This window comes from Penicillium longicatenatum (genome assembly GCF_028827895.1).
Source record: "Penicillium longicatenatum strain IBT 33135 chromosome Unknown contig_6_segment0_segment0, whole genome shotgun sequence".
NCBI lineage: Eukaryota > Fungi > Ascomycota > Eurotiomycetes > Eurotiales > Aspergillaceae > Penicillium > Penicillium longicatenatum.
Genome location: NW_026643123.1, coordinates 95,251 through 118,767, shown reverse-complemented (window position 1 = coordinate 118,767; position 23,517 = coordinate 95,251). Strand labels below are relative to the sequence as shown.

At 41.3% G+C, this 23,517-nt stretch overlaps 5 protein-coding genes across 5 annotated transcripts; 2 read left to right on the top strand and 3 right to left on the bottom strand.

Moving 5' to 3' along the window:
* Window positions 1-509: 509 nt before the first annotated feature.
* On the top strand, window positions 510-1,599 carry N7484_008262 (uncharacterized protein; the record flags this gene model as incomplete). Its single annotated transcript, XM_057118649.1, is given in 5 exon segments — window positions 510-587; window positions 785-880; window positions 970-1,024; window positions 1,042-1,161; window positions 1,529-1,599. 5 exon segments carry the CDS (start codon window positions 510-512, stop codon window positions 1,597-1,599), a joined length of 420 nt encoding a protein of 139 aa, XP_056968204.1.
* Window positions 1,600-2,523: 924 nt separating this feature from the next.
* N7484_008261 (uncharacterized protein) lies at window positions 2,524-2,853 on the top strand (the record flags this gene model as incomplete). Its single annotated transcript, XM_057118648.1, has 2 exons — window positions 2,524-2,567; window positions 2,667-2,853. The coding sequence occupies 2 exons, from the start codon at window positions 2,524-2,526 to the stop codon at window positions 2,851-2,853; spliced, it is 231 nt and encodes a 76-aa protein (XP_056968203.1).
* Window positions 2,854-11,921: 9,068 nt separating this feature from the next.
* On the bottom strand, window positions 11,922-12,958 carry N7484_008260 (uncharacterized protein; the record flags this gene model as incomplete). The annotated part of the gene is made up of 7 exons (XM_057118647.1): window positions 11,922-12,050; window positions 12,107-12,125; window positions 12,181-12,298; window positions 12,450-12,462; window positions 12,510-12,554; window positions 12,613-12,732; window positions 12,788-12,958. 7 exons carry the CDS (start codon window positions 12,956-12,958, stop codon window positions 11,922-11,924), a joined length of 615 nt encoding a protein of 204 aa, XP_056968202.1.
* Window positions 12,959-15,985: 3,027 nt separating this feature from the next.
* N7484_008259 (putative FAD-dependent oxygenase) lies at window positions 15,986-17,604 on the bottom strand (the record flags this gene model as incomplete). The annotated part of the gene is given in 5 exon segments (XM_057118646.1): window positions 15,986-16,067; window positions 16,083-16,621; window positions 16,671-17,068; window positions 17,136-17,352; window positions 17,407-17,604. 5 exon segments carry the CDS (start codon window positions 17,602-17,604, stop codon window positions 15,986-15,988), a joined length of 1,434 nt encoding a protein of 477 aa, XP_056968201.1.
* A 1,375-nt stretch (window positions 17,605-18,979) lies between these two features.
* Window positions 18,980-23,206, bottom strand: N7484_008258 (NACHT domain protein; the record flags this gene model as incomplete). Its single annotated transcript, XM_057118645.1, has 1 exon — window positions 18,980-23,206. The coding sequence occupies one exon, from the start codon at window positions 23,204-23,206 to the stop codon at window positions 18,980-18,982; it is 4,227 nt and encodes a 1,408-aa protein (XP_056968200.1).
* Between the last annotated feature and the right edge of the window lie 311 nt (window positions 23,207-23,517).

The following is a 23,517-nucleotide window of genomic DNA, read 5'->3' as shown; positions in this document are numbered from 1 at the left end:
TATATCTCTTTTTATTTTTTATTATCCCTCTATTACCTACTAGGATTATGTCTTAGAGTTAATAAAGTAACGCTCTCTTATTATTAATCTATAATGCGGATTTCGATGACCCACCCCCTCACTTTCTATCTAATGCCGCTGACTCATTTACCCCTGACCTCTCTGGTAGCTAATATACTTTGGATCCCTTTAAGCTAAACTTCTTCAAAACACCTCCCTCATAAGCCCCCTCCTCTTTTACCCATGTTAGCCTAAATCCTAAAAAAGTTTATTTACTTTATTAGGATATGAATCATGTGGAGTAGGTGAGATAGTGGCTTAAGACTGATTTTGGGAAGAAAAAAGATATTTAATAGGACTCTAATCACTCCTTAGATATATAGGAACAATTTAACCAAGTTACATATAGTACTAGTGGTGCACTAAAAGTGATATATAAGCGATGTAGTATAATTCTAGAGCATCCTTATATAGCATAGGTAAATAAATCCCGTTAAGGAACCTCTATAATGGCAAGATATGTTAAAACCTCTACTTGTCTTCACACTAACCAAAAGTCTTATAGAGCTATTATAGAGTTCATGAAGGTAAGGAACCATTATACCTATTACTTACTAATAATCTAATCTAAATCTAATTATATACTAATATTGGTAGGGAAACAGATACTAGATACCTCTATAAAAAACGAATTCTATTAAGATGATTAGGAAGAAGAGCTTCTTACCTTTATCGCAGTTGAGAGACTTCCATTTTAGCTTATTAAGAGTCCAAGATTCCATAGGCTTATCTAAAAGGCCCAATCTACCCTATCTATACCTCACATTCCTTCTATAAAGATAATATGGCGCTAGCTACATACCTCTATATACAACCGATAGTAGGATATCCTCTATAAGCTTCCCGCTAATATAAAGCTCTTAATTGCACTAGATAGCTAGATATCCCTATTTAACTAGTCATTTATAGCTATTAGTGGCTATTTTATCGATTAAGATTAGTAATACTATAAAATACTACTTAGGTTTAAGCCACTTATAGGTAGATATACTAGTGCTAATCTTAGTACTATTATCCTTAATATCCTTAAAAAATACGAAATCCAGAATCGGGTTTTAGCGATCACTACTAATAATGTATCTAATAATAATACATTAGTTAGTACTTTATAGTAGTTAATATCTAAGGGTATAATATTAGTCCGTGTTCTATGCCTCGCATATGTTATCTAACTAAGTTTAAATAATCTCCTTGGTAAGATAAACGCCATACCAACTAATAAGATAGCTAAAACAACATAGACTCTAGCGCAATCTTAATATGCCTATATAAATACAATAAAGTAAGATATCTATAATATATTAAATAAGGTATGCTTACCTTTCTCTAGTCTATTTACTTTAGTTATATACACTACCTTTATCTCCTGATTCTCCTCTCTTTATCTATATATATATTTAGTATATACTCTATATATGCTTAATATATATTCTATGGATCTTCTTATATCTTACTAACTTTACCTTAGGTTTGGTCCCTTATAATCTATATAAATATAAGCCCTTAACGTCGAGATACCTTCTTTTCCCTTTAGACTAAAACCCCTAAAATCTATCTAATTTAAGATATTAAGACACGCTAGAATTCTACATTTTTGATGCTATAACGCGCGAAACGACTTAGATTAATATTTATAAAATTCTATACTAAATAGGATCGTTCAGACCTTATACTTAATGAAGATAAGTGGCGATAGATTGATTATCTTCTTTGGATTATATATCCATTCTTTAACTTCACTATATAGCTCTTAAAGACAAAGAACATTATAACACACTATGTCTTTAAGATCTATAACTAACTTTTTAAACACCTTGAGGAATCAATCTCCTAACTAGCCAAAAAAAGGGTTCTATAGAAAAAGAGAATGCATTAGGCACTTAAGGCTGCTCTTAAAAAGCTTAAATAATACTACTTAGCGATAGATTTAATTAAGGGCGATCTTTACATAATTAGTACTATACTTACACCATCTAAAAAATTGAAATTCTTTTTAATAGATAACTAGGATAATAAATAGCGTCAGCGCTATCGAAAGAGCTTTTAAACCTATCTAGCGCCCTACCAAGAACGCCTTACCAACAAAAATAGATTAGTAACATCGCCAGTATCTACTTAATAGATAGCACGTAATAGCCTTAATGACCTATTAAAGAAAGATAAGCCAAAGTAAATCATATAAAATGATAAGCTTACTAGGTATCTAGATAGCGGTAAGTAAGCTCTTATTTCTTTTTTGAGATTTTTTAAAATACTAATTACAGAAGTCTAGATACACTTGATGAATTACCTCTTGATTTCTGGAGAAGACACTAGCATTAATTCCCAGTAACTATAGCCCTTGCACATGATATGCTTTTAATCCCAGCAACTAGTGCTGGTGTTAAGCGTTTATTTAATACTACGCGAGATATCTACCACTATCGCCGTGGTAGATTGAGTTCTAAAACCATCTAAGAGTTAATGCTTTTCCTATATATATCAAGATTTGATATCCAAGAAGAGGAGTCTATACTCCAATAAGAGTACTACTCTCTAGATAAAAGTAAGTCAAAAAGGGAGGAAAAAGATACTTCACCAGAAATATAGGATCTTAACCTAATTAGTGATGAGGAGGAGGGGCCTGAGGAGTTAGAAACAATATTCCTTGAGAATAGTGAGAATAGTGGTGATGATGATGATGAAATTCTTCCAGTGATAGAGGAAGAAAATACCCTGATACACACATTAGTAAGGACGCGGAAACGTCCTAGGCATTTTGAGGATGACCAATATATTTATCCTAGACCTTAAATAGTTTATCAATATTAATATTCTTTAATTGAATTACTTCTAAAATCAATTATAGCTACTAAGCTTGTGTATATGAAATACCCAAAAATACAGACTAAAAATGCATATTTTTATGTTATACTAAAATAAGTAGATGTTTATACTGTTTAAAGCATAATGGGCCCCCAATAGGCCCCCATTCATGGGCCTTAGGTCTAAGGCAAAGCCTAAGGCCCATAAATAGGCTGAGCAGCGGGCCCAAAACCTAACCCATTCGTGGGTTGGGTTGGGTTGGGCTTTAGGCTTTGTGGGTTTTGGCGATGTCTACAAGTGTGAGACTAGAACTATAGGTTCTAAGTAATAATATGTAATTGAACGTGAAGAACTAAATATAGGTGTGGTAATAAGTGTTCTTATATATCCTTCAAGTTCCTACTTTCGGATCTACTCCTAGGAGTATATCCTAGAGTCACTGTATACTCCTATGTATACTTCTAGGAGTCGACGCGGGAGTCACGGTCACGTGATGTTAATCCCTATAGGAGCCTCTTTAGCCTTGTCCGTGATTCTACCTTGTGGTCCCTCCTTTACACGTGATCCCGTTCTTGGGTCCTTCTTATCCTGAACTAGTTAGCCCGTAGTCCTCCTTCTACGGTGCGGACTAAGTGGGTCCGTAACATCACTTCCCCCTCTTTTTGGTCTCTTTTATTTTACTTAAAGGGCCATTAGAGTCCCTTATAGACGCTTACCCCCCCCTCTTAAGTAGGTGTATCCCCCCCCCCGTTCTTTATTATTTTTCCCTTTTTCCTTTATGCGGTCTATATGTTTTCTGGCACTATACCTTCTAACAATCAAACACGTAAATAGAATAGACTTACTTAGTATAAATCAATTCTAACTAATAGATATCCTTCTAAATCCCCCTATGAATATTACACTTCTCACTTCATTAACTATATGATAGATCCGAAATTCCGTAATTGCGCTAAATGTACTTAGCGCGGTTATAAATGCGTAAAGACGTTTTATAGTGAGATAGAGTAGTAACGGGTTCTTTGTGATTAGTAGAGGATTAATAAGGAACTCGCGTTGGCCGAAAAACAGTAAATAGACTTAATGGTAAAAATTATTCGACTATATAAGTAACGTTAGTTCTTATGTACTAGAAACGATTAGATGTTAGATCACGATTCTTCTATCACGGAGGTACTTAACTCTAAGGATCCTCTTAGTTCTAAGGATCTTACTAAGCTAGATCGTCTAGCTAATACTAATAATACTTAGGTCTTAGCTGCCACGTCTAGTGGCCCTACTCTAACGTAGATAATTACGTCTGATCTGGCGTTAGGGTCTAGCGATTAGTCTAGCGTTGACCTTAACGCTTTCTTAGCCTCCGTCCCTTAGGGGTCTTTTTCGCCCTCTAGTAATATTACTTAATCTGTTAGTGGCAGCCCCTTAGGTTCTTAATAGGTTCCTATGTATTTTCTAAGGTAGGATACCCCTACTATTTAACTAAGAGTTATTACTAATTATTATGCTATCTATCCGCTAGGATTTCTTCTACTTCGTACTCCTCTTCACTAGCGTCTTTAATTTCTATATTAGTAGCGATTTCTATATTATCTAGCGCTTTTTCTAATAATAATATATAAAATACTAGGTGAATTCTATTTATGCTTTACGGTAGCTTTAGCTTATAGTTCACGGGTCTAGTTTTTTCTTTAATCGAAAATGGTCCTAATTATTTATGGTCGAGTTTGTCGCTAGGTCATTTAGTTTTAATATTTCGATAGAGGAGGTACACTTTCTCCCCCTTCTATAGCTCTAGGCCCTCCCTATAAGTTTTATCGTAGTACTTCTTTATCTATAGATTAAAGAATTCGATATCTCGTGCTATCTAAAGGTGTAGCTATTTAATTCCCATAGCTAGGATTCGCGATATTTCTACTACTACGTGGTCACTAATTAGATCTCCGATAATCGTGGGATTATACCTATAATTAGCGAAGAATAGTAATTCTTTCGTTATTATATATATCGCGTTATTATATACGAATTACGTAATTAGTAGTAGTTCTAACTAGTTATCCTATTAATAGTTAACGTAATGTCGTAGGTACTATTCTATTATCTAATTTATTCGTTCTATTTATCCATTAGTTTATAGGTGGTAAGCGGTAGAGAGTCTATACTCAATACTAATTTAGTCCATAAATGATCTCTATATATTAGAGGTAAATAATTTATCTTAGTTAGACGTGATCCTTTAAGGTGTTCTATGGTTAGCGAATATATTTTAGATTAGGATTAATACTATTTATTTTACGTTAATCTTTTCTATAGTTAGGAGCATATATACATATTTAGTTAATTTATCCATAATAACTATAATTATGTCGTGTCCCCCTAATTATGGTAATTTCGTGACGAAATCCATTATAATCTATTCCTATAGTTTCCTAGGTACTTCTAAGTTTTATATTTCCCTATATAGTAGGTGCCTTATTAGCTTATCCCATAGGTAAGTATCGTATTTACCGATATATTTCCTTACTTATTTATATAGGTTTAGAATATAGAAGTGGCGTGTAATTAGTTCTATAGTCTTCTCGATTCCTAGATATCCTCTAGTAGGTTTATTATGATGTTTTTGGATAATTTCTTCCTATATTACCCTAGGAACATAGATTAATCCATATATTAATAGTAGTCCTTTGTCTAAGGTTATCTATCGATTCTCGTCGTTAAGTATTTACTATAGGTTCTTATCTTTAGCGGTTACTTCCCTAATTCGTTATAACTAGGTGTCGTCCTATAGTTCACTAGTGGCGGCGAGGGTCTAATAGTTATAAATTAAGTTTCTATTTTCGTTGGAGGTTAATATAGCTAGTATAGCTTCTTTAGTTCCTTCCTTATAATCTAGTCGCTAACTTAGTGCGTCTACTTAGCTATTAGCTTTTCTATTATAGTGTTCGATCCTATAATCGTACTATGATAGTATCTTAGACCACTATGCTTATCTTCTTATAAGCTCCTTTATCGTGGTAAAGAAGGTGAGGTTTTTATGGTTGGATTTAACTAGCACTTAGTGGTTTGCTCCCTTAAGGTATAGTCTCTAGATTTTAAATGCTAACACTATAGCTAGTAATTCTTTATCGTGAATGTCATAATTAAGCTCTGCTAGTATTATTTTTCGCGACTAAAAAGCGATTGGTCGTGTTTCCATCACCCCGTTAATGGTGATTTCTTATGTTATTCTTACCCCTATAGCATAGTCTAATGCGTCGGTTTCGATTATAACTAGTAGTTCTAGGTTAAATATATAGACGGGTGGTCTTTCTATAAACGCTTCTTTAAGTTCCGTAAAGGATTTCTCTACCTCTTCGTTCTATTTAAATTATTAGTCTTTTTTAGTGAGTCTATTTAGTCCTACTACCCTTCTTCTGAAACTGTCTATGCTTCTTCGGTAGTAGTTATATAGTCCTAAAAACTATTATACTTCCCTTAGGTTTTTTGGTTATGGCCATTCTAGGATGCTTTAGACTTTTTCCTCTTCTATATTAAACTTATCGCCGCTAATAATATATCTAAGAAACCTAGTTTCTTATATATAGAATTTGTATTTCTTAAGTTTAAGAGTCACTTTAGCCTCTTGTAACTTCTATAGTACCTTCCTATTATGTTCCTTATATTCTTCTAGTGTCTTAGAGAATACTAGAATATCGTCTAGGTATGCTACCACGAAAACATTAAGATAATCCTCTAGTACGCTAAAGATGAACTATTAGAATGACGTAGGTGCGTTAGTTAGCCTGAATGGCATTACTATATACTTATAGTAGCTAAACTTGGTTCTAAATGCCGTTTTCTATTTATCCCCTTCTTTAATCTAAAGGTGGTTATAGGCCTCTGTGATATCGAATTTAGAGAACCATTTAGCTCCGTGGATTTAATCTTATATTTCTTAAATTAGTGGGAGTGGGTGTCGATCTTTTTTAGTGATCGAGTTTAACTACTGGTAATCCATATATATCTATAGGCTCTTATCTTTTTTAGGCATAAATAGGATTGGGTATCCTACTAATGATATAGAGTGTTAAATATATTTCTTCTTTAGGTTAGCGTCGATGTATTCTCTTAGTGTCTAAGACTCTTTTTTAGATAATTAGTAAATTGGTATATATTTTGGCGTCTTACCTTCTTTGATGTTGATCTCGTGATTATGTAGTCTATGCTCTAGTAGCTGGCCTATTGGTGGTGCCGTAAACACGTCCTGGAATTCCTCGTATTCCTAAGGTAATTCTGGTGTTTCTTCTCCTGTCGCGTAGAAGGATATTAATTCTTTATATACTATGATATATTCTTTAAGTTTATCGTCTATTATGCCTAGCCTATGTTCTAGGTTTCTGATGATACTTATATCTATAGGTCGTCGTCCTATTAACGTTACTTGAGGTATATTTACCCTTTATGGTGTATCCTTAGGTTTACTTACTCCTATTCTAAGGACCTTTTCGATTATTTCTTGTGATGCGCCTAATCATATTTAGTTTGTTCTTTTATAGCTGTAGCTTATAAAGTAAATGGCTCTAGTATTCTATTAAATCGTTAGTTTATGCCTTTTTAACTAAGGTATTCCTAGTACTATATCGTAGTTTCCTAATAGGGTTACATTAAAATAGATAGTCTTAAAGTAGGTCCCTATGATTATAGTTTATGGTTCTGTTTCGTGGGAGATGCCTAGGCCTAGGCTTTCTCTATTTAGGCTAATAAGTGGCCTAGCTTAGCGCCTCTTCTATACTGGTATCTTAATTTATTATATATATTTAGGGTCTATGAAATTTCCATATGCTCCTAAGTTAATGAGTACTTTAATAGTTTAAAGGAGGATATTTACGTCGACTTTGAGATATACTGCCTATTTAGTGGCTATAAGTTATTATGGTTCTTCTTAGTATGTAGATGTATTATCGTTAGTATTACTATCTATTTTGGGAGTTTGCTTAGGCGCCTATGTTTCTGATCCTAGTTCCTATATAACTAGATCCTAGGAGCTGGTGTTATTCTAGTCTCTATGTTAAGTCTATCCTTAGCTCTTGACTTCCTTAAAGTTAACGTTTAGAAATAAGTCTATTACCTTTTTCTAAGTCTCTTATACGAGTTCTTATATCTAACTAAGTATCTCTTAGCGCTCTTTACTACTAGCTATTATTATTTTAAGTTATCGCATAGCTCTATCGAGGACGTTATCCTCTTCTTCGTTTATTGCCTTTACTTATTAGTAGGCCGTATTAAACCCTACGTCGGTCGATTTTACCTTTCTAACCTCGTTTCCTTAGGTTATTTCTACTAGTTCGTCTTTAGCTATAGCCTAAAGTTACTATAGCTCGTTATAGCCCCCTCGTTCTCGAGTGGCTCTAAGTTATTAAGGTTACTCTTTACTTCTATAATCCTTAATACGGTGTCTAGGTTTTCCGTATTTAAAGCATAGGTTATTATTCTTGCGTCTTTTCTATTCTTCATTGGGGAGTCTCGCTATATCGAGCTCTATTAGTCGTGGACCGTAAGGGTTATTATTATATATCTAACGCGTGTTATAATCCTAGCGTCTCTTAGGTCGTCGGTTACTATATAGTCGGCTAATATTACTCTTCCACTATTTATATTCTCGCCGTTACTAAGCTCTTTCATAGATTTAGTTATCGAACTTAATAGCGATATTAATAAGTTTAGTAAGTTCGTCTAGTCAATTAATTCTTATAAGTTCATCTTTAACTTCCTCCTTAAGTCCTCTCTTAAATAACTAGATATAGGTATCGTTATCTATATCTAAGTGCGAAATAATCTACTAGAATTCCGCAGCGTACGCGCTAGTGGATCCCGTCTACCTAAGCTAGTCTAATTGTCGTTCCATAGTGCGTACTACGTTAATATCGCTAAATATTTATTTAAGTTTCTTCTTGAAGTTATCGTAAGAGGCGAAGATTTCTTTCGTGTTATCGTTCTATCTATCTTTCGCTTTTTCGTAGAATTCTCTCATAAAAGGCTCAAACTAGTTAAACGCGGCCCCTTATAGGTAAGTAGATATATAGACCACTTTATCGATTTTACTAGTACATTAAATGATCCTTAGCTACATTTCCATCTATATAATAAAGGCCTATAGCTTAGTTCTTTCTCTATGGAAATATTCTAGCTTTAGTAGTTTAATAGGTAGTGCTCGCTAGCTAATACTAACTAGTTATTCTTAAAGTTAGCTAACCATCGACATAAGCTACTTATTCGTCGGTGGTGGCGTTAGTGCTAGTGTCACGGCGGGTTACATAGGCGTAGCGGCTACCCGTGCCTAAGTATTGTTTAGGGTCGCTATACTAACTATTCTCACGAGTGGTTTCGTAAAGACAGGGCGTTTAATGTGTTACGCGGTGCTAACTAGTCACAGTGAGTATCGTTCGTAGTGGTGCTATACATACGTCGAGGCTCGTCCTTAAGTCTTAGTTATAATCGTACCGTTACCAGTTAGCCTTACACAGGCTCGGATCTATAGAGTAGACTATTATTAGGCAGTGCTAGATAGTAGCGCCTAGTTAAGCTATGCTTAGGATCTATGTCAAGTGACAAGAGACTAAGTATACCTCTCCTAGTAGGGTGGTTATCTTAAGTACGAAATAAGTATGAGACTAGAACTATAGGTTCTAAGTAACAATATGTAATTAAACGCGAAGAACTAAATACAGGTGTGGTAATGAGTGTTCTTATATATCCTTCGAGTTCCTACTTTCGGATCTACTCCTGGGAGTATATCCTAGAGTCACCGTATACTCCTGCGTATACTTCTGGGAGTCGACGCGGGAGTCACGGTCACGTGATGTTGATCCCTGTAGGAGCCTCTTTGGCCTTGTCCGTGATTCTGCCTTGTGGTCCCTCCTTTGCACGTGATCCCGTTCTTGGGTCCTTCTTATCCCGAACTAGTTGGCCCGTAGTCCTCCTTCTGCGGTGCGGACTAAGTGGGTCCGTAACAATAAGTAGCTCTAGAAGTAAGCTTCCTCGATTAAAAAGCTCTTAAATTAATACTCTAGGAGCCCTCTAAGTCCATTAAATTCCGCTATAGATTAGGTGCTAAAAGCTTGTTAAATCATAATGTAATTAACCACTTTTCTTGCTCGAGAAAACGAGCTTTTACGTGCTAGAAACGAGAAAATTAAGCAAAAAAAAGCAACGTCTAAGCTCTAGATAGCTTATCTAGAGGGTGTATCCGTCGCTGAGCTTAAAGAGCTAGCAAAAATTACTAGAAAAGCTCGATTTGAACCTTAAAATAGTAAGCCGACCGGTTAACTAGGAGCACAAGGACGACGATCTAGGGCGCCACCAAAATGCTCTAAATGCGGTATTCAGGGGCATAAGATAACATATTGTCCAAATTTAGCTAAATAGCTTATATATTTAATATTACGTTGTTTTGGTTGAATTACGTTAATTTGAATTATCGAAAGTTGATGGGGTGGCTCGGATGGGGGGGGTGGCTCGCTTAGGGGTGAATTACGTTATAGTCTACTTTTACTAAGCCTTTTCCCTTATACTTGAGGGCATAGGGTAGATTATCATCTACTAGACTATAGTGACCCCTATTGGTTAGATATATAGCGCTGTAGGCTATAGTCCTTAGTCGTCTCCTCTATTAGAGACGTATTAGCTTAAAATATGGCCTAAATGAATAAGAATCTAGATAAACTTGAAGATGAGCCAAGGCTTATTAGGCTTTCTTTTATCGAGAGAGAGCGCTAAGGAACTTCCGTTTCATTTCCCAGGGGTAGTTCGCAAAGATCAGAATTCAGGGTAATAAACTCTGTGGTAAATGACAATCCCTTCCGCCTATAACCGGTCTGGCTCCCTCTTCTTCTACTAACATAATTTTGAAGCTGCCCGATTAGAAATTGCGCCAATACTTATTATCTATACATCAAGTGGATTTCTAGCTGACAAGAAAATAAAACTGCCTTCAAAATGGGCGTATGGATGAAATTGGCCCGGCCTTCTGGGAGCTGAGTATCAGCCGCACATTCATAGACAATATACGATTATTTTCTGAAGCCTATATCATTTAGAGCAATGCGGGAGATAGGTTTGTGGCTGCCGGATAGTTATTGTGGTTAATAAGAATCTGAGCAGTGGCTGCAAACGCTATCGAGTACACCAATCCCAGAGGATTAAGGGCGTGATAGAGAAAAATGAAACCACGACGGGAAGCTCGTTGAGGCATGGCAGGAGCTCGATCCGCCATTTATGAGGTGGATGATTGGTTTTGTGTAAAATATTCCGAGCCTGTGGACATTATGGAGGAATAATCTTATGACCGAAGTAGTTTCATGGCGTTACCGGGATATGCACCACTGCCGGGTTGAATAAAGTTACCGGCAGCTAATCTCTATCAACTTATATATTTAAGCTCTACTGACAAATTGTAGGTACGTTCTTGAATCGAAAGTGGTAGCATATTGCTTTCTGGAAAATTTGCACGACTGTGCTTGGACTTCCAGTGATTTCGATGGGCATTGCCGGGGCTAAATTGACAAGCTATTTTCAACTAACTTCATAGATGCGTCCGACCCTAGGTATTCCCTTCTTCCTTCCCCCGATAGCGCTATTAGTAAGCTTGTACATTATTTCAATATGACTGTAACTCTTCTTCGACATCTTTTAATCAAATATGGTACGTACAGGCATGGTGAAAACAGATAGTTGGAAGTTCGTATACAGTGTAGACTCTGTCAATGCGGACTGGAAATAAAAGAGATGAAAAAAAAGAAACGAGTGAGCAATGGAATAGCTCGAGAACCTGAGACTAAAGCAACCCGGCAAGTTACACAGACCCAACGGTTAATTCATCGTCCTTTGTTGAGTCATTCATCGAGTGAACTTCCCAATCTGATGTGACCTGGATATTGATGTTCGATGGGCCACTGGATTTCCGATACACAGAGTGTGCAGTAGACTGACTTGGCGGGATAAGAGGTACATCAGGTCCATAAATTGTCTTTCGTTCATGTGTGAATGATGCACGTCTCCAAATTCTTTCTCCTGATGACCCTTCAGATCCATGAGCTGAGGACGCAAACTTTGTTATCTTGAAAATCCTCTTCAGTGCAGGAGGCAAGATTGGTAGACATGTGTTGGTGATGCCCAGAAGCGGGACAAGACTTGAAAGCAGAGCTATTTTTCTGTAGCTATATGTTACATCAAGCGCATCAAGTCTGAACATGTACTTGAGACGTACGCAAGTGATGGCTATAATACTGCGAGCTCAAGTTAGATTAACATAGCCGGATGAGAGTCATACTGAATACTCACATGAATCCTAGCGCAAAGATACCCATAAGCCCAAGCTTCTTTCGGGTTGGAAGCTGCAAGTTCCACAGGACCGGCATAGGTAAGAGAATTGTGATGATGTCGATAATGAGGTCAGTAGCTGCACAGCCAACGTAGAGGGCATGGCTATCGCCACATTTCCCTGAAAGCTCCGAATACCAATTCTTCGATACCGGAATGCAAAAGAAAGCAATCGAAAAAAATCCGCCGATCCAAAATGCCACACATAATCCCATTACAATGCAACTCACACGAACGAAGCCCCTATTGCGGAACAAGCTTATTTAGAAGTGAAGAATGGAGAGATTGACCAAAGCACAAAGTGTAACCCAAAGGAGGTTATCGGCGTACTCGAGCTTTTAGATACGCTAGATTAGTATTCAAGGTCAAAACGTCTCATGTGAATTGACTTACTTTCCCAAATCTAACAAGAACATCTGGCCCTCCGTACTTCATGACCTCTTCAACATGAAGACCAAGGCCACACCATAAGACGACGATGACCTCGACAACGTAACGACTGGTCATGAGAATCTGTGATGTCAGGTTTTCCGAATGTCAAGCAAAGGTCGTTGAGAATACTGCATACTGTTGCAACTAGAATTGCCCAGTCATTGATTTGAAATCCAACCCGTCGAAGTTTCCTTGACCATAGCCGTCCACCAACCGCAACAAAAGCTATGAGCAAGAAAATAGTTTCCACGGCAATGTCTATTTTTCCAGTTGTCATATGCCCGATTTGTCCCGCGAGAATACCCATGATTTGGCGCTTTGTTCAAGTCGGGGGAAAGCAGATAACGTGGGTTCCTATGCTCAGAGTGGTTGAATAGTCCAGACTGGAAAAGAGAAGGAGAGAATAGAATGCAGCGAGAAGTAGTTGTCAACTTATCTCATCGACTAAACCTGTCATCCTTAGTGGAACTACGCTGTGTTTCAATTTCATGCGGTGTAACGCGAGTTGGGGCTGATTTTTCAAGCTGACGGGAAGTAATACAGTCGACTCCCGCCTTTAGCACACCCTCCCATCCAAGGAAAATCGGGTGCAATAAGTGAGAGGATGACATAATATTATTTATGCTAGGTCACCTACCGCTTCTCCTCGACTAAAATCCTGCTAAACTCGCCGATTAAACTCTCAACCTAACGTTTATGGTCTGATTTGCTCTTTCCTTCGCTTCCAACCCATAGTAATATATCCTACAGATAACCCATTACCTCGGAATTGGATAATATCTTAGGTGGTGGCCCGTTTTCTTCAGTATCTCGTGCTTTTGAGCTTTGCATATCAAATATATGTCTTGCTCATCGGTCTCATTTTCAACTACAATATCTTCCTCTATTAGATTCAAGAATTGATTTAATGGTATAATATCATCATAACCGAGCTTCTCATTACTTAATTACATAGAACTTGAATCTCACCACTTAATCCAGGCTTAGAAACTAGGTGGCCGGTCTTGGTAGAGGTGGGGGAAGTATAGTTTTAAGGCACTCTGATTGGATAATGGGGCTGATTGAGCAGATTACTCAGCAAAAAAAGAGGTGTGCAAAGGTGAGTGTGCTAAAAGCGGGAGTTTTGTATGTAAAATCAAGAAAAAGTGGGTCCATCCAAGCGAATGGTGTGCCATAAGCGGGAGTGTGCTATAAGCGGGTGTGCTAAAGACGGGAGTCGACTGTATACACAACCTACTGATAAGTATTGTTCCACTTCAATTTTTAGCCCCACCCCACGAAGTATATATATCTACAATCTAGTGCATTGCATCACCATACTCTAAATGAATTATATATAATTACATGCTTGCAAAGCTTGAATTCCGCACAGTCTTTCGGTTTAAATTTGGAGAATTCATACCGCGTACAATACCTTCTGGCTCTTAAAACTGTCGCCAACCATCTCGGCATGCTCAAGATTAAAACATCAATTACTCTTGAGGAGACAACCACCAAGCATCCATTATACATACTTTAAAATATGCCTAATCAGTCCTCGATTGACCTATATTCACAGGCTTAAGATATAATTAAAATCGGTGAAGCTTAAACCATACATACAACGATTTGAATTTAGTTAGGCGGGTTAAATTTCATAAGATTTCTATGCTCCTTCAACTAGTCTCTCGTCACGTACGCGGTAAAAATACTCGCGTTTCCTTGCTCATAGGCTCTTCTAGGTGTAAAGATTAGAAAGAAATAATTATTCAGCACATCTATATACTACTTGGTGTGGTATTGGAGAGGGAAAAGAATATGGGTGGTTATTAGCCGGAAAAGTGGAGTGGGTCAATTTTTATGGACGGGTATGGTATGAGGACGGTGTACAGTAGCCGAGTCATATACTTTGTAGCTCTGATTTTGGACACCAGATTGATCTTCATAGACCAAAAGATCCATCCTCAATGGGTGGAGTCCGCTGATTTGTTTCCACCGCGATACATCATCTCATGAATGAACACATACTAGTAGACATTGGCCCGTGTGCTTCATGATCAAGTCCTGACGGACCAAGAATGGGTTATTCATGTACGGAGTGGGTTTTTGTACTAGTATCTAATACGCTCGTGCGGACTGGCTGGACAGACTCCACAGTCCGGCTTTGTGCGGCTCAATTCATTCCACCTTCGAGCCACATACTCAGTGTTCAATCAAATTATCAAGGAAGGTTGCATAAAACCAGAAGGACGAGGCAGCAGGCGGTGTGGGCTCCACTACATCGAGACATCAGGGCTGATCACATGGCCACAGCGACGTTGCATTATGCACAGCCGGACGTGTCTTTGCATGGGTGCACATATGTACGCTGTACAGTACCTATATTTGTGGTTTTTATATGTATTATAGGAGAATGTTTCCGAGTACTATGCGAGACAGATATTTGAGGCTGTATATAATTCTCGGAAGATCAATGCATGGTTTTGATGTATTCAACACCTAGATAGGGATGTAATTATGAACCTTGAATCTATTCTACTCGTAGAATCTTTGAGCTCGCGCTTCATCTACTGACAAACAGCTTGGTTGTGGTAATTGGTTATGCAGTCAGATCGACCTGCACACCCGAGAGTGTGCTTGACATCTAGCGTTCCCGGATTCAATGTGTAAAGTGCGACTACGGCCCCAAGAACATTCCACAAAGAGTATCTAGCTATAGAGTGGGTGAAAACTCAAGATAATTCTCAAATTCTGAATGTCGTTTCTTTTGGTGGCCTCAAGCCCCCTCTATTCTGACGTTGCACATGGGCGGTTCCAGGTAGATTGGCTGAGGCGGGGCTGAAATACACAATTTTTTTTTTCACTCTGTACTGCTTGCATAAATGCACTTTTTGATGCAAACGTAATCTCGAAGCTCCACAGTTATTTTCTTGCCTGTGTGTGATAACTTTGGAAATACCTTGGTACGAAGTTGGCGGCATGCCTGCTCGCCTGCGTATAGCGCATTTGTTCCAAGACTTTGAAGCTCTCGATGCTAATCGTACTAGCTCGAGCTTTACTCAATACTTATAGTACTTGGTGCCTTGGTAATAAAGACAGTCTCCTTTCATCTGAATGTTCTTGCTCAAAATGAACCAACATTTCGCCTATTACGGCAATCGTGTCAAAAAGCCAGGCCAAGACTATACCAGAGCCTCCTTTATCCACTCCCCTCTAAGCTAGTTACATATTTTGGAACCAAGTCTTCTAACCGTACGAGCTGCTGAGCACGTCATACCCCATCTTCTTGGTACCACAAAAGTCTGCCTACAATTTGCGCGAGTTTGTATCCTGTAAGAGATGGCTGGGAAACCTTCTAATGGAAGGGGGCATGAAAGTTGAACCGACGGTCTGGGTCATATTTGTTCTTCAATGAGCGCAGACGCTCCAGACGCCAACTTTTATAACCGTACTAGGCCTCAGGACCCTCGTTCCCGAACGCATAATTGACATACGGAAACATCTCATCCTGTCCACTGCCATGGTACACAACTTGACGTAGGTACTCTCCAAATCTCATACCCTTAGCATCACGTCTCTTGTCTGTTGGCTGATAGATTATCAAAGGCGACGCCAGAAGATTGGCTTTACGGTGGGCAAAAGCTGTAGAGTCATCCTCAATTTCCTGAACACCCTGTAATGAGTAGCCTTCAAAAAGGAATAGAGAATTGTTGAAAGCGGGAAACTTTTGAGTGAAGTTGGAAAAGGTGTCGAATGCGAAACGCTGGGCGGTGGGATTGTAGCTTTGGAGATCCACAGGAAAGCGAGCGTTAGCTAGGTCAGCTTTCCGACACGGAAGCGAGTCGTCAGCATTGCTAGTCCATTCAGGAAGATCTTTGTATGTTCCTTTGCCGCCTGTCGTAATCACGGGACCGAGTTTGTCAAATGGATCGGCGTACTCTTCTTCAACAGCCTCGACCCCTTGACGAAGGATGAAAAAGGCAATAAGGGGCTAGATGGATCAGCTTAAGGAATTTTCGATCTCTTTTAGCGAGACTTACGTGCTTCGAATCAACAGCAGGGTAGTTAAAGAAGAAAGAGTAGTTGATCAGGTCTACAGGCTGCTTCCCTCCCTTAAGGAGGTAGAGATTGATTGCATCATAAAGCTCCTCAACCTGTTCATGCGTGAAAAAGAAGCTCTTGTAAGACCACAGCCCGTCGTCCGGAATATCATAGATTTTGGAAGTGACCGATGTGACAATGCCAAAGTTATGGCCGGCACCTTTGACAGCCCACCATAATTCGGAGTCCTTGTCAACGGTAATTTGAGAGCCATTAGCAAGCACCATGTTCATTGACATAAACTGATCTGCAATCAAACCATACCAACCCTGCAAAAACCCATGACCTCCACCAAGGCCGGGTCCGAGCAGACTCGTACATTCGCATCCGCCAGTAACTGTTTGAAAATCAATTAGCTGCTTCATGAAAACATGGAAAGCACTGGAAATGCTTGATCAACTGACCTGTCTGTTCCCCAGCTGCCCATAGCGCGTCTGTGATGTGCTTTGATTTGACACCTCCACCAAATGTAGCTGTCTGACCGTCGCCAGCAATGGACACCGAGTTCAGCTGATTGAGCCAGATTTCAGTACCATTTTCGACTGCACCAAGTGTCTCAATGGCACCATGTCCACCATTGTATACCAGAAATGACATACCATTCTCTTTTGCATATCTCACCTAATAAAAGTCAAATTTTACTTTCTTTCACTGCGTTGAGTGAGTTATTCGTACCGTTGCTGCCACGTCATCTTCAGTAGCGACTTCAACAACAACACTGACATTAGGGGCGCCCAATGTGGACCACCGCTTAGTGGCAGTGCTGAAGTCGGGCGACCCTGGAATCCAAATACTGGCACCAGGAGAGAAATGTGGACCGAGGTCAGTCGCTATATCTCCGCGATTGCATAAGCCACGAAAAAAGCCAGGCATCGTGTGAGGCGATAGATTATTGCAGATGATACTCTGTATAATAGCTGCGGCGGCTATCGTGACAAACCCCATAACAAGAATAGATGTAAATACTATTGGTTACTTTGTTTGAGCATTATCAGGTCAATATAGCCCAAGTGCAAAGTGATAATCAAAGGGGAGAACTCGCACGCCGTCACTTCTCATGTGATTTTCTCTGTGCGAAAAATTCACTGAAGTAAATGAGACTTACGGGAAGAAACAACGGAAACTATCCACGAAGTCTCGGACTGTGGTGGACTGAGCTTTGTTCTGATCTTGGGCTCAAGTCTGAACACACGAAGAGGTGTCTACCCGGTCAGGTGAGGTTATGAAACACAGAGACCAGGTTGGGCTTAAAATTGGGCAGGTCTTGGTTGCTCCAGAATTGAGAATAAAGGGAATACGCTCTCAGGCTGATTTCTTAATCTCCACACGTTCTTGTACATGACCTTCATGTTTGATATTACATCATATGCGACCGGGATTAGCGTGATGTATTACGCACATGCCAGCTCGCTGTGTTAATTCAGCTTTAGGCCCCGTATAATCAGTACCTCGCTCGGAATATATAGTGTAAACATTATATTGTTTGAGTCTGCGACCTTTTGAGCGTTATTTATTGTTTTCACACATGTTGCTGGGAGCGCCGCCACATCAGATCTTCCATACTAGCATTTTGGCCCCCAATCGCGATCTGCACAGGCTAGGACCACTTATTATGAAAAATAAAGAACCAGCTGACTTTAGCCACTAGAGGTTTTGGATAGGGCGTAGGTCCCTGCACCTGGGCATCGCTCGAATCCCAAATGCCGATCTGTTGCGGCATGTGGTTAGTGGGGCTTATCGTCTTCCGATTGATAAATTTGGAACCTAGAAAGCGCGCAGTCAACCTTGAGATTTGTGAGCAATCAGGTCATACTAGTAGATATCTTTGTCAGTAATCTATTCCTGGCTCTATCTTCGCCGTTGGCTGAATTTTGGCCTTTTAATATGAATCATATACCCTCGTTGAATAGTAAGGCGCTTCGTTGACGCGTACTGGAAGGCTACTACTTTGTCAAACGAAAATTTGTCTAAAGTATCATGGGCTTATTGGCACCCGAAAATTTTGAAACGTAAATAAATAGCTACCAAGATTCGGGGGTATCATATCTAATGGAAATTTGGTGATTTTAGCTAGGCTTTGATAGTTGGATAAAAACCATTAGATATTCATGGATAAAACCATCTGACTTTGGGATGGAGAAATACCCCCAAACCTGCTTTTCTTTCCATTTGCAGCCGAGCCCCGAGACCAGTATCGGGATATTCAGTATTGCAACTTATACCTGGTTCCAGCTTATCCTCCAACACGCTACCTGAAAAATGTTGCCCACCGAGATCTCTGGGGCTCTGGCAATACTCGCATACACCAAGCCGACAGTCCACCCTCAAAGGCAAAGTCTTCCGTCCCCCACTTTTCTGCAAGCTTATTCTGCCATTCTTCAATCCAAATCGTCTGCCTCTTGCCATCAGAACTTTCAAGCGCCATCATTCCATTCGGCGCACATTCAGAGGGTTGAAGGGGAGGGCCGGTATAATAAAAATCGTGCCGGGGATCGCAGATGCCCCTAAGATGGGATGCCGTGGACCGGATACCGTGGTAGCACCGTTGACAAATGGCCGTCAAAGGGCAAGAACGACAGAAGTACCAATGACATATTGAGTTCATCTCACGCTTGCAATTTGAACACTCGGCGAGTTGGTCGATTGAGAATGGAAAATTGTCATCGTCCGGTCCTTCGGCTCCGTCATCTGGAAGATGCCGCTTTGCCTGCCGCAAACAGTCTCTATGCCAGACCTTGAGCAAATACAAGGCCCCGTTCAGATCTTCGTAGCTGTCCGCAGCCACCAAAAATGTACTAAAGAGGATCATAAGTGCCTCATCATCGTTAGAAGGACCATCGTCCGATAACAGCTCGATACTTCTCTTCACACGACCGCGAAGAGCTTCTCTAGCGTTTGTGATATCTCCATGGTCCCGCAGCCAACTCGAAATGACCAAGCAGATATCACCCGATTTAGTCTTTTCGTTCAATCTCAAAGGGGATTTTGCGCAGAATGGAGCTTCTGGATGATAAAGGCACACCGTTGCTAAACGGCTCCTTGACCACGTTTGAGCCGGCTCGGTATTCCAGCCATCAGGGTTATCGAGGGAGACAACTTCGTACCAAGCTTGGATTCCTGCACTTATCAGGCCGTGTTCGAACATCACTGATGCGAGCAGGTATTTCGATGCCGCCAGATTATCGGTTTGAGTCTCCCTTGAGGCCGCGACTCTGCCCGGAATCAAGGCAATAAGATCAATATGCTTCCCGTCATCCCGCATCAGCGCATAGTGAAGGACCCGATATATTAGCCGAGGCGCCCAAATGATTCCCGAAGTGAGGAACTCGATCAAATCATCTTTTTCGGTCCATCTAAGTGAGACGGCAAAATCGAACACATCTTGAACACGATGTGTCTGGTGCAGCTGCAGAAAGAGCCAAAAGAAAGAATGCAGCGTATCCCTGTCTCGGTAATCATCCTTTTGTGCCACGAATGCTTCCCAGGCCTCGTTTGCGGTGGCAACAGCTTTGTCGGTCATTTTCGCTACGTGCTCCATTTGCGCAGTATTCAGCAGTTTGCCGATATAATCCTGCCAGCCACGGTCCCAGCAGTCGTCATACAGCAGCTCGGCCAGGTCAGAGTGTTCTAATGCCTCCCTGTACCTTCCGACCTTGGCACATGCACGAGCCATGTCTCTGTGGATCACAAAGAGCGCTTGTTTGCTTAAGAAAGGTTCCCTATGATGTTCACTGAGAGCGATCTGGAATTGTTCGATGGATGCCGCATAGTTATGATTCAGGAGGATTGCCTGGGCGAGTCGGGCATGCCATATAGGCGTCTTCTCGAGATGCTGTATCTCGGCAGTGTGCAGCATCTTGCGAGGCTCCAGACCGGGTACCAATACCTTCAGCTTTCCGTCCGGGGTTGGCCAAGTGGCTGCCATTTGAGAGTACACAAATAGCATGGAGGAGAGGACCCCTGGTAACCCATCCTCCTCTTTGATATCTTTCGGAGCCAGCCAAAGTCGGGAAAAATACTCTGCCAAACGAGAAAAAAGCACCGTGAAAGGACAGCCATCACTTGCCACCGCCGAAGACCGAGCACAATCCTGCAGGAGCTTTTTCGCATCCGAGGAGAGCCAATTCAGTACCAACTCTGCCCTCTTATTCGCCGTATCACGATCTCGAGTATTCCACCAGTAACGGGCGATCTCTGTTGGGTGGGACGACGGGTAAAATATGTATTCAGAAAGGCGACTCGCGCGGCAATTCTCAATGAGCCAGTGCTGGGGCTTGAACGCCGGCTTCTCGGTGAAGAGAGTGGCAAGCAGAGTGGCTATATCTTCTCTTCGATTTGCTGCTTTCTCTGGATTTGCACGCGACAGATGCAGCGGTAGGAATTTCTGAGCATACCTATTGACTGGTCTTAGCCACCTTTTTGATACGGGTGCGATGTTTCTTTGGAGAGCGTAGAGTAAGACAAATACAACGGATGCCTCAGCTCGGTCGGGGTCGACCTGGATGGGTCCAGCCTCCACAGGTTTGCTGAAGAATTCATAATAAGAACTATGACGCAGAGTTACAATTGCCGCGTCTTTGCCTTCTTCTACTTCTTCATCATCCCCAGCGGGCCGGACCGAAAACAGGGATGCGTATACCGTGCGAAGGTCGTCCTCAAGATTCAGGACCTCCTCTTCAAGGATGACCTCCAGGATAAGGTCGAGTTGCTCCACCGTCAGCGGTTTCTGAGCCTTCGTCACAAATGAAAGTAAGATGTCAAGCTGTTGAATCTGTGTCCCCGTCGCTTCCTCATCGAACAGCTCGTCGGGCAATCCATTCGCCACCGTATCCGAGGCCAAAAACTCTCTAGCCAGGCGCTCCAGCTCCGCATGCAGCATTGCGCTGATCCCTCGGGGCATCGTCCGGATTACCTTCCGAATCTGCTCCTTGGTCCGACAGCGCAGAACCGATTTGATGACAAGGTTGGCCCATTCCCAAAGGCCTTCTGCTTGCCAACATATATCACGGACGACCTCGGCTTGAAAGTCTGGAGAACCGCGAAACAAATTGGTCTTCTGCAGCTTCTGAGAGACATATACGGAAAGGTCGTCCTTGTTCTGGTTATTGGTTATTTCGATTTCGGGAATCCACCCAAGGGAGTGGTGGTCGAGAATGCCGCGCACCGAGTCCCTGCTCAAAAGCACGACTCGGATTGATGGAATGCCCATCTGATCCTCTGTCGCGTACGTCCTCTCTAGGAGGCTGAAAAGGATCTCTTGTTCCTCTGGGTCGGCCTCATCGACACCATCAATGATAAAGCAAATTTTGGCGTCCGGTGGAGACGCGACGAAGTAGTCGAGCAAGAGTTTCCTCCAAACAACGTGGCTGTTAGCTGGGTCTTCTTTCTGACAGAACTCCTCGGCATGCGTCGCGAAGCCCAATCGCTGGACAACGATTTGCCATGCCAGCGTCCGCAGGGCTTTGTTAAAGGAGCGCAGATCCACATCGTTGCTCTTGAAGAAGAAAGAGGCGACAATAGGTGCAGGTGGGACGGATGGTTCTGCCGTCGCGATATCGCTGATGATTTTCGACGCTAGATAGGACTTCCCCACACCTGGGCCGCCGTGAATCCATAGGAGACGCTCGGGTCCATGCAACCAGGACTGGATCCTATCTTCAATCCAGCTGCCCGATCCAGGTATCCGATTCTCGTTGATCGCGGAGAAGACGCGGCCGGATGCAGAGACGGGATCTAATGCCTTCCGCACTCTATCAAGTCGTTCACGGTCATTTCTGATGTCGCCTCGTTCGAGTAATTCTGCTGTATTTCTGAGCGCCTGATGAGTGAGATCGAGCCCGTGAGCAGAGACCATCTTGTGTTCCTGGCTAGTCAGCTCCTCTAGCTCGCCTAGGAGCGAGCTAATCGACGTATCCTCAACCAGGACGTTCTTGGTCCAATTTGTAAGTCTTGCTCTGAGTGACCCCCGACTCAGTAGTTTCTGCGACACCGCACAGACCCGAAGGAAATTAACCAGAACCTTGACAATGATGGTCTTCATCCCTTCGCTAAGAGGAACATCACTGTACGAGTCCAGACGGAGAGCAAAATGGCCAAGTTTATGAAACAACTCCGTAAGCATGTTGAAAGATTCACTGACCCTGCGAGCACCTCGAATCAGGAGCAACATGGCGCCCATGATGGAACCAGCTGGTGGAAAAGCAGCGGCAGCTGTACCCGCAATCAGATCGCCCCAATTCTCAAACGGCACCAGGACCATCTGCATAGCATGGAATAGTGGGCGTTTCTTCATCCGGAAGTCTTCAAAATGGTCCTTTTCTGCGTCTAACTGACGGGACAGATCCTCGGGACCGCGGACCTTAGGGAAGTCGCAATCGGTAAGGGCAATTCCCGTTTCTTGAGCATAATCGTCACACGCAGAACGCCATAGTGCGGACAGCTTGCTATCCAAAGGGTCATTTGTTGTTCGAGTCATCGCAGTTAGGCGCGCAGATAGGAGGGGCTGTGAGGTCGCATGTTCATGTTCTTACAGAGTCTGACATGATGCCCCTCATTTCATGCAGTCAACTTCCGTTTCAGGATTAGCTTGTGCCACGTCGTTACAGGACCTACATCGTGCATCAGCACGCGTCTCCCAGTTAACTTTGATGTTGCTGTTACGTAGCACAACCCTGCTGCTTGATTCGCCAGAACTTTTCGATCCCTCTTCGCATTCGCTGGCCCCTACTCCTTCTCAGAATCAAAAACAGTATTCCAAAAAATTCTACTGTCATGATCCACATACTC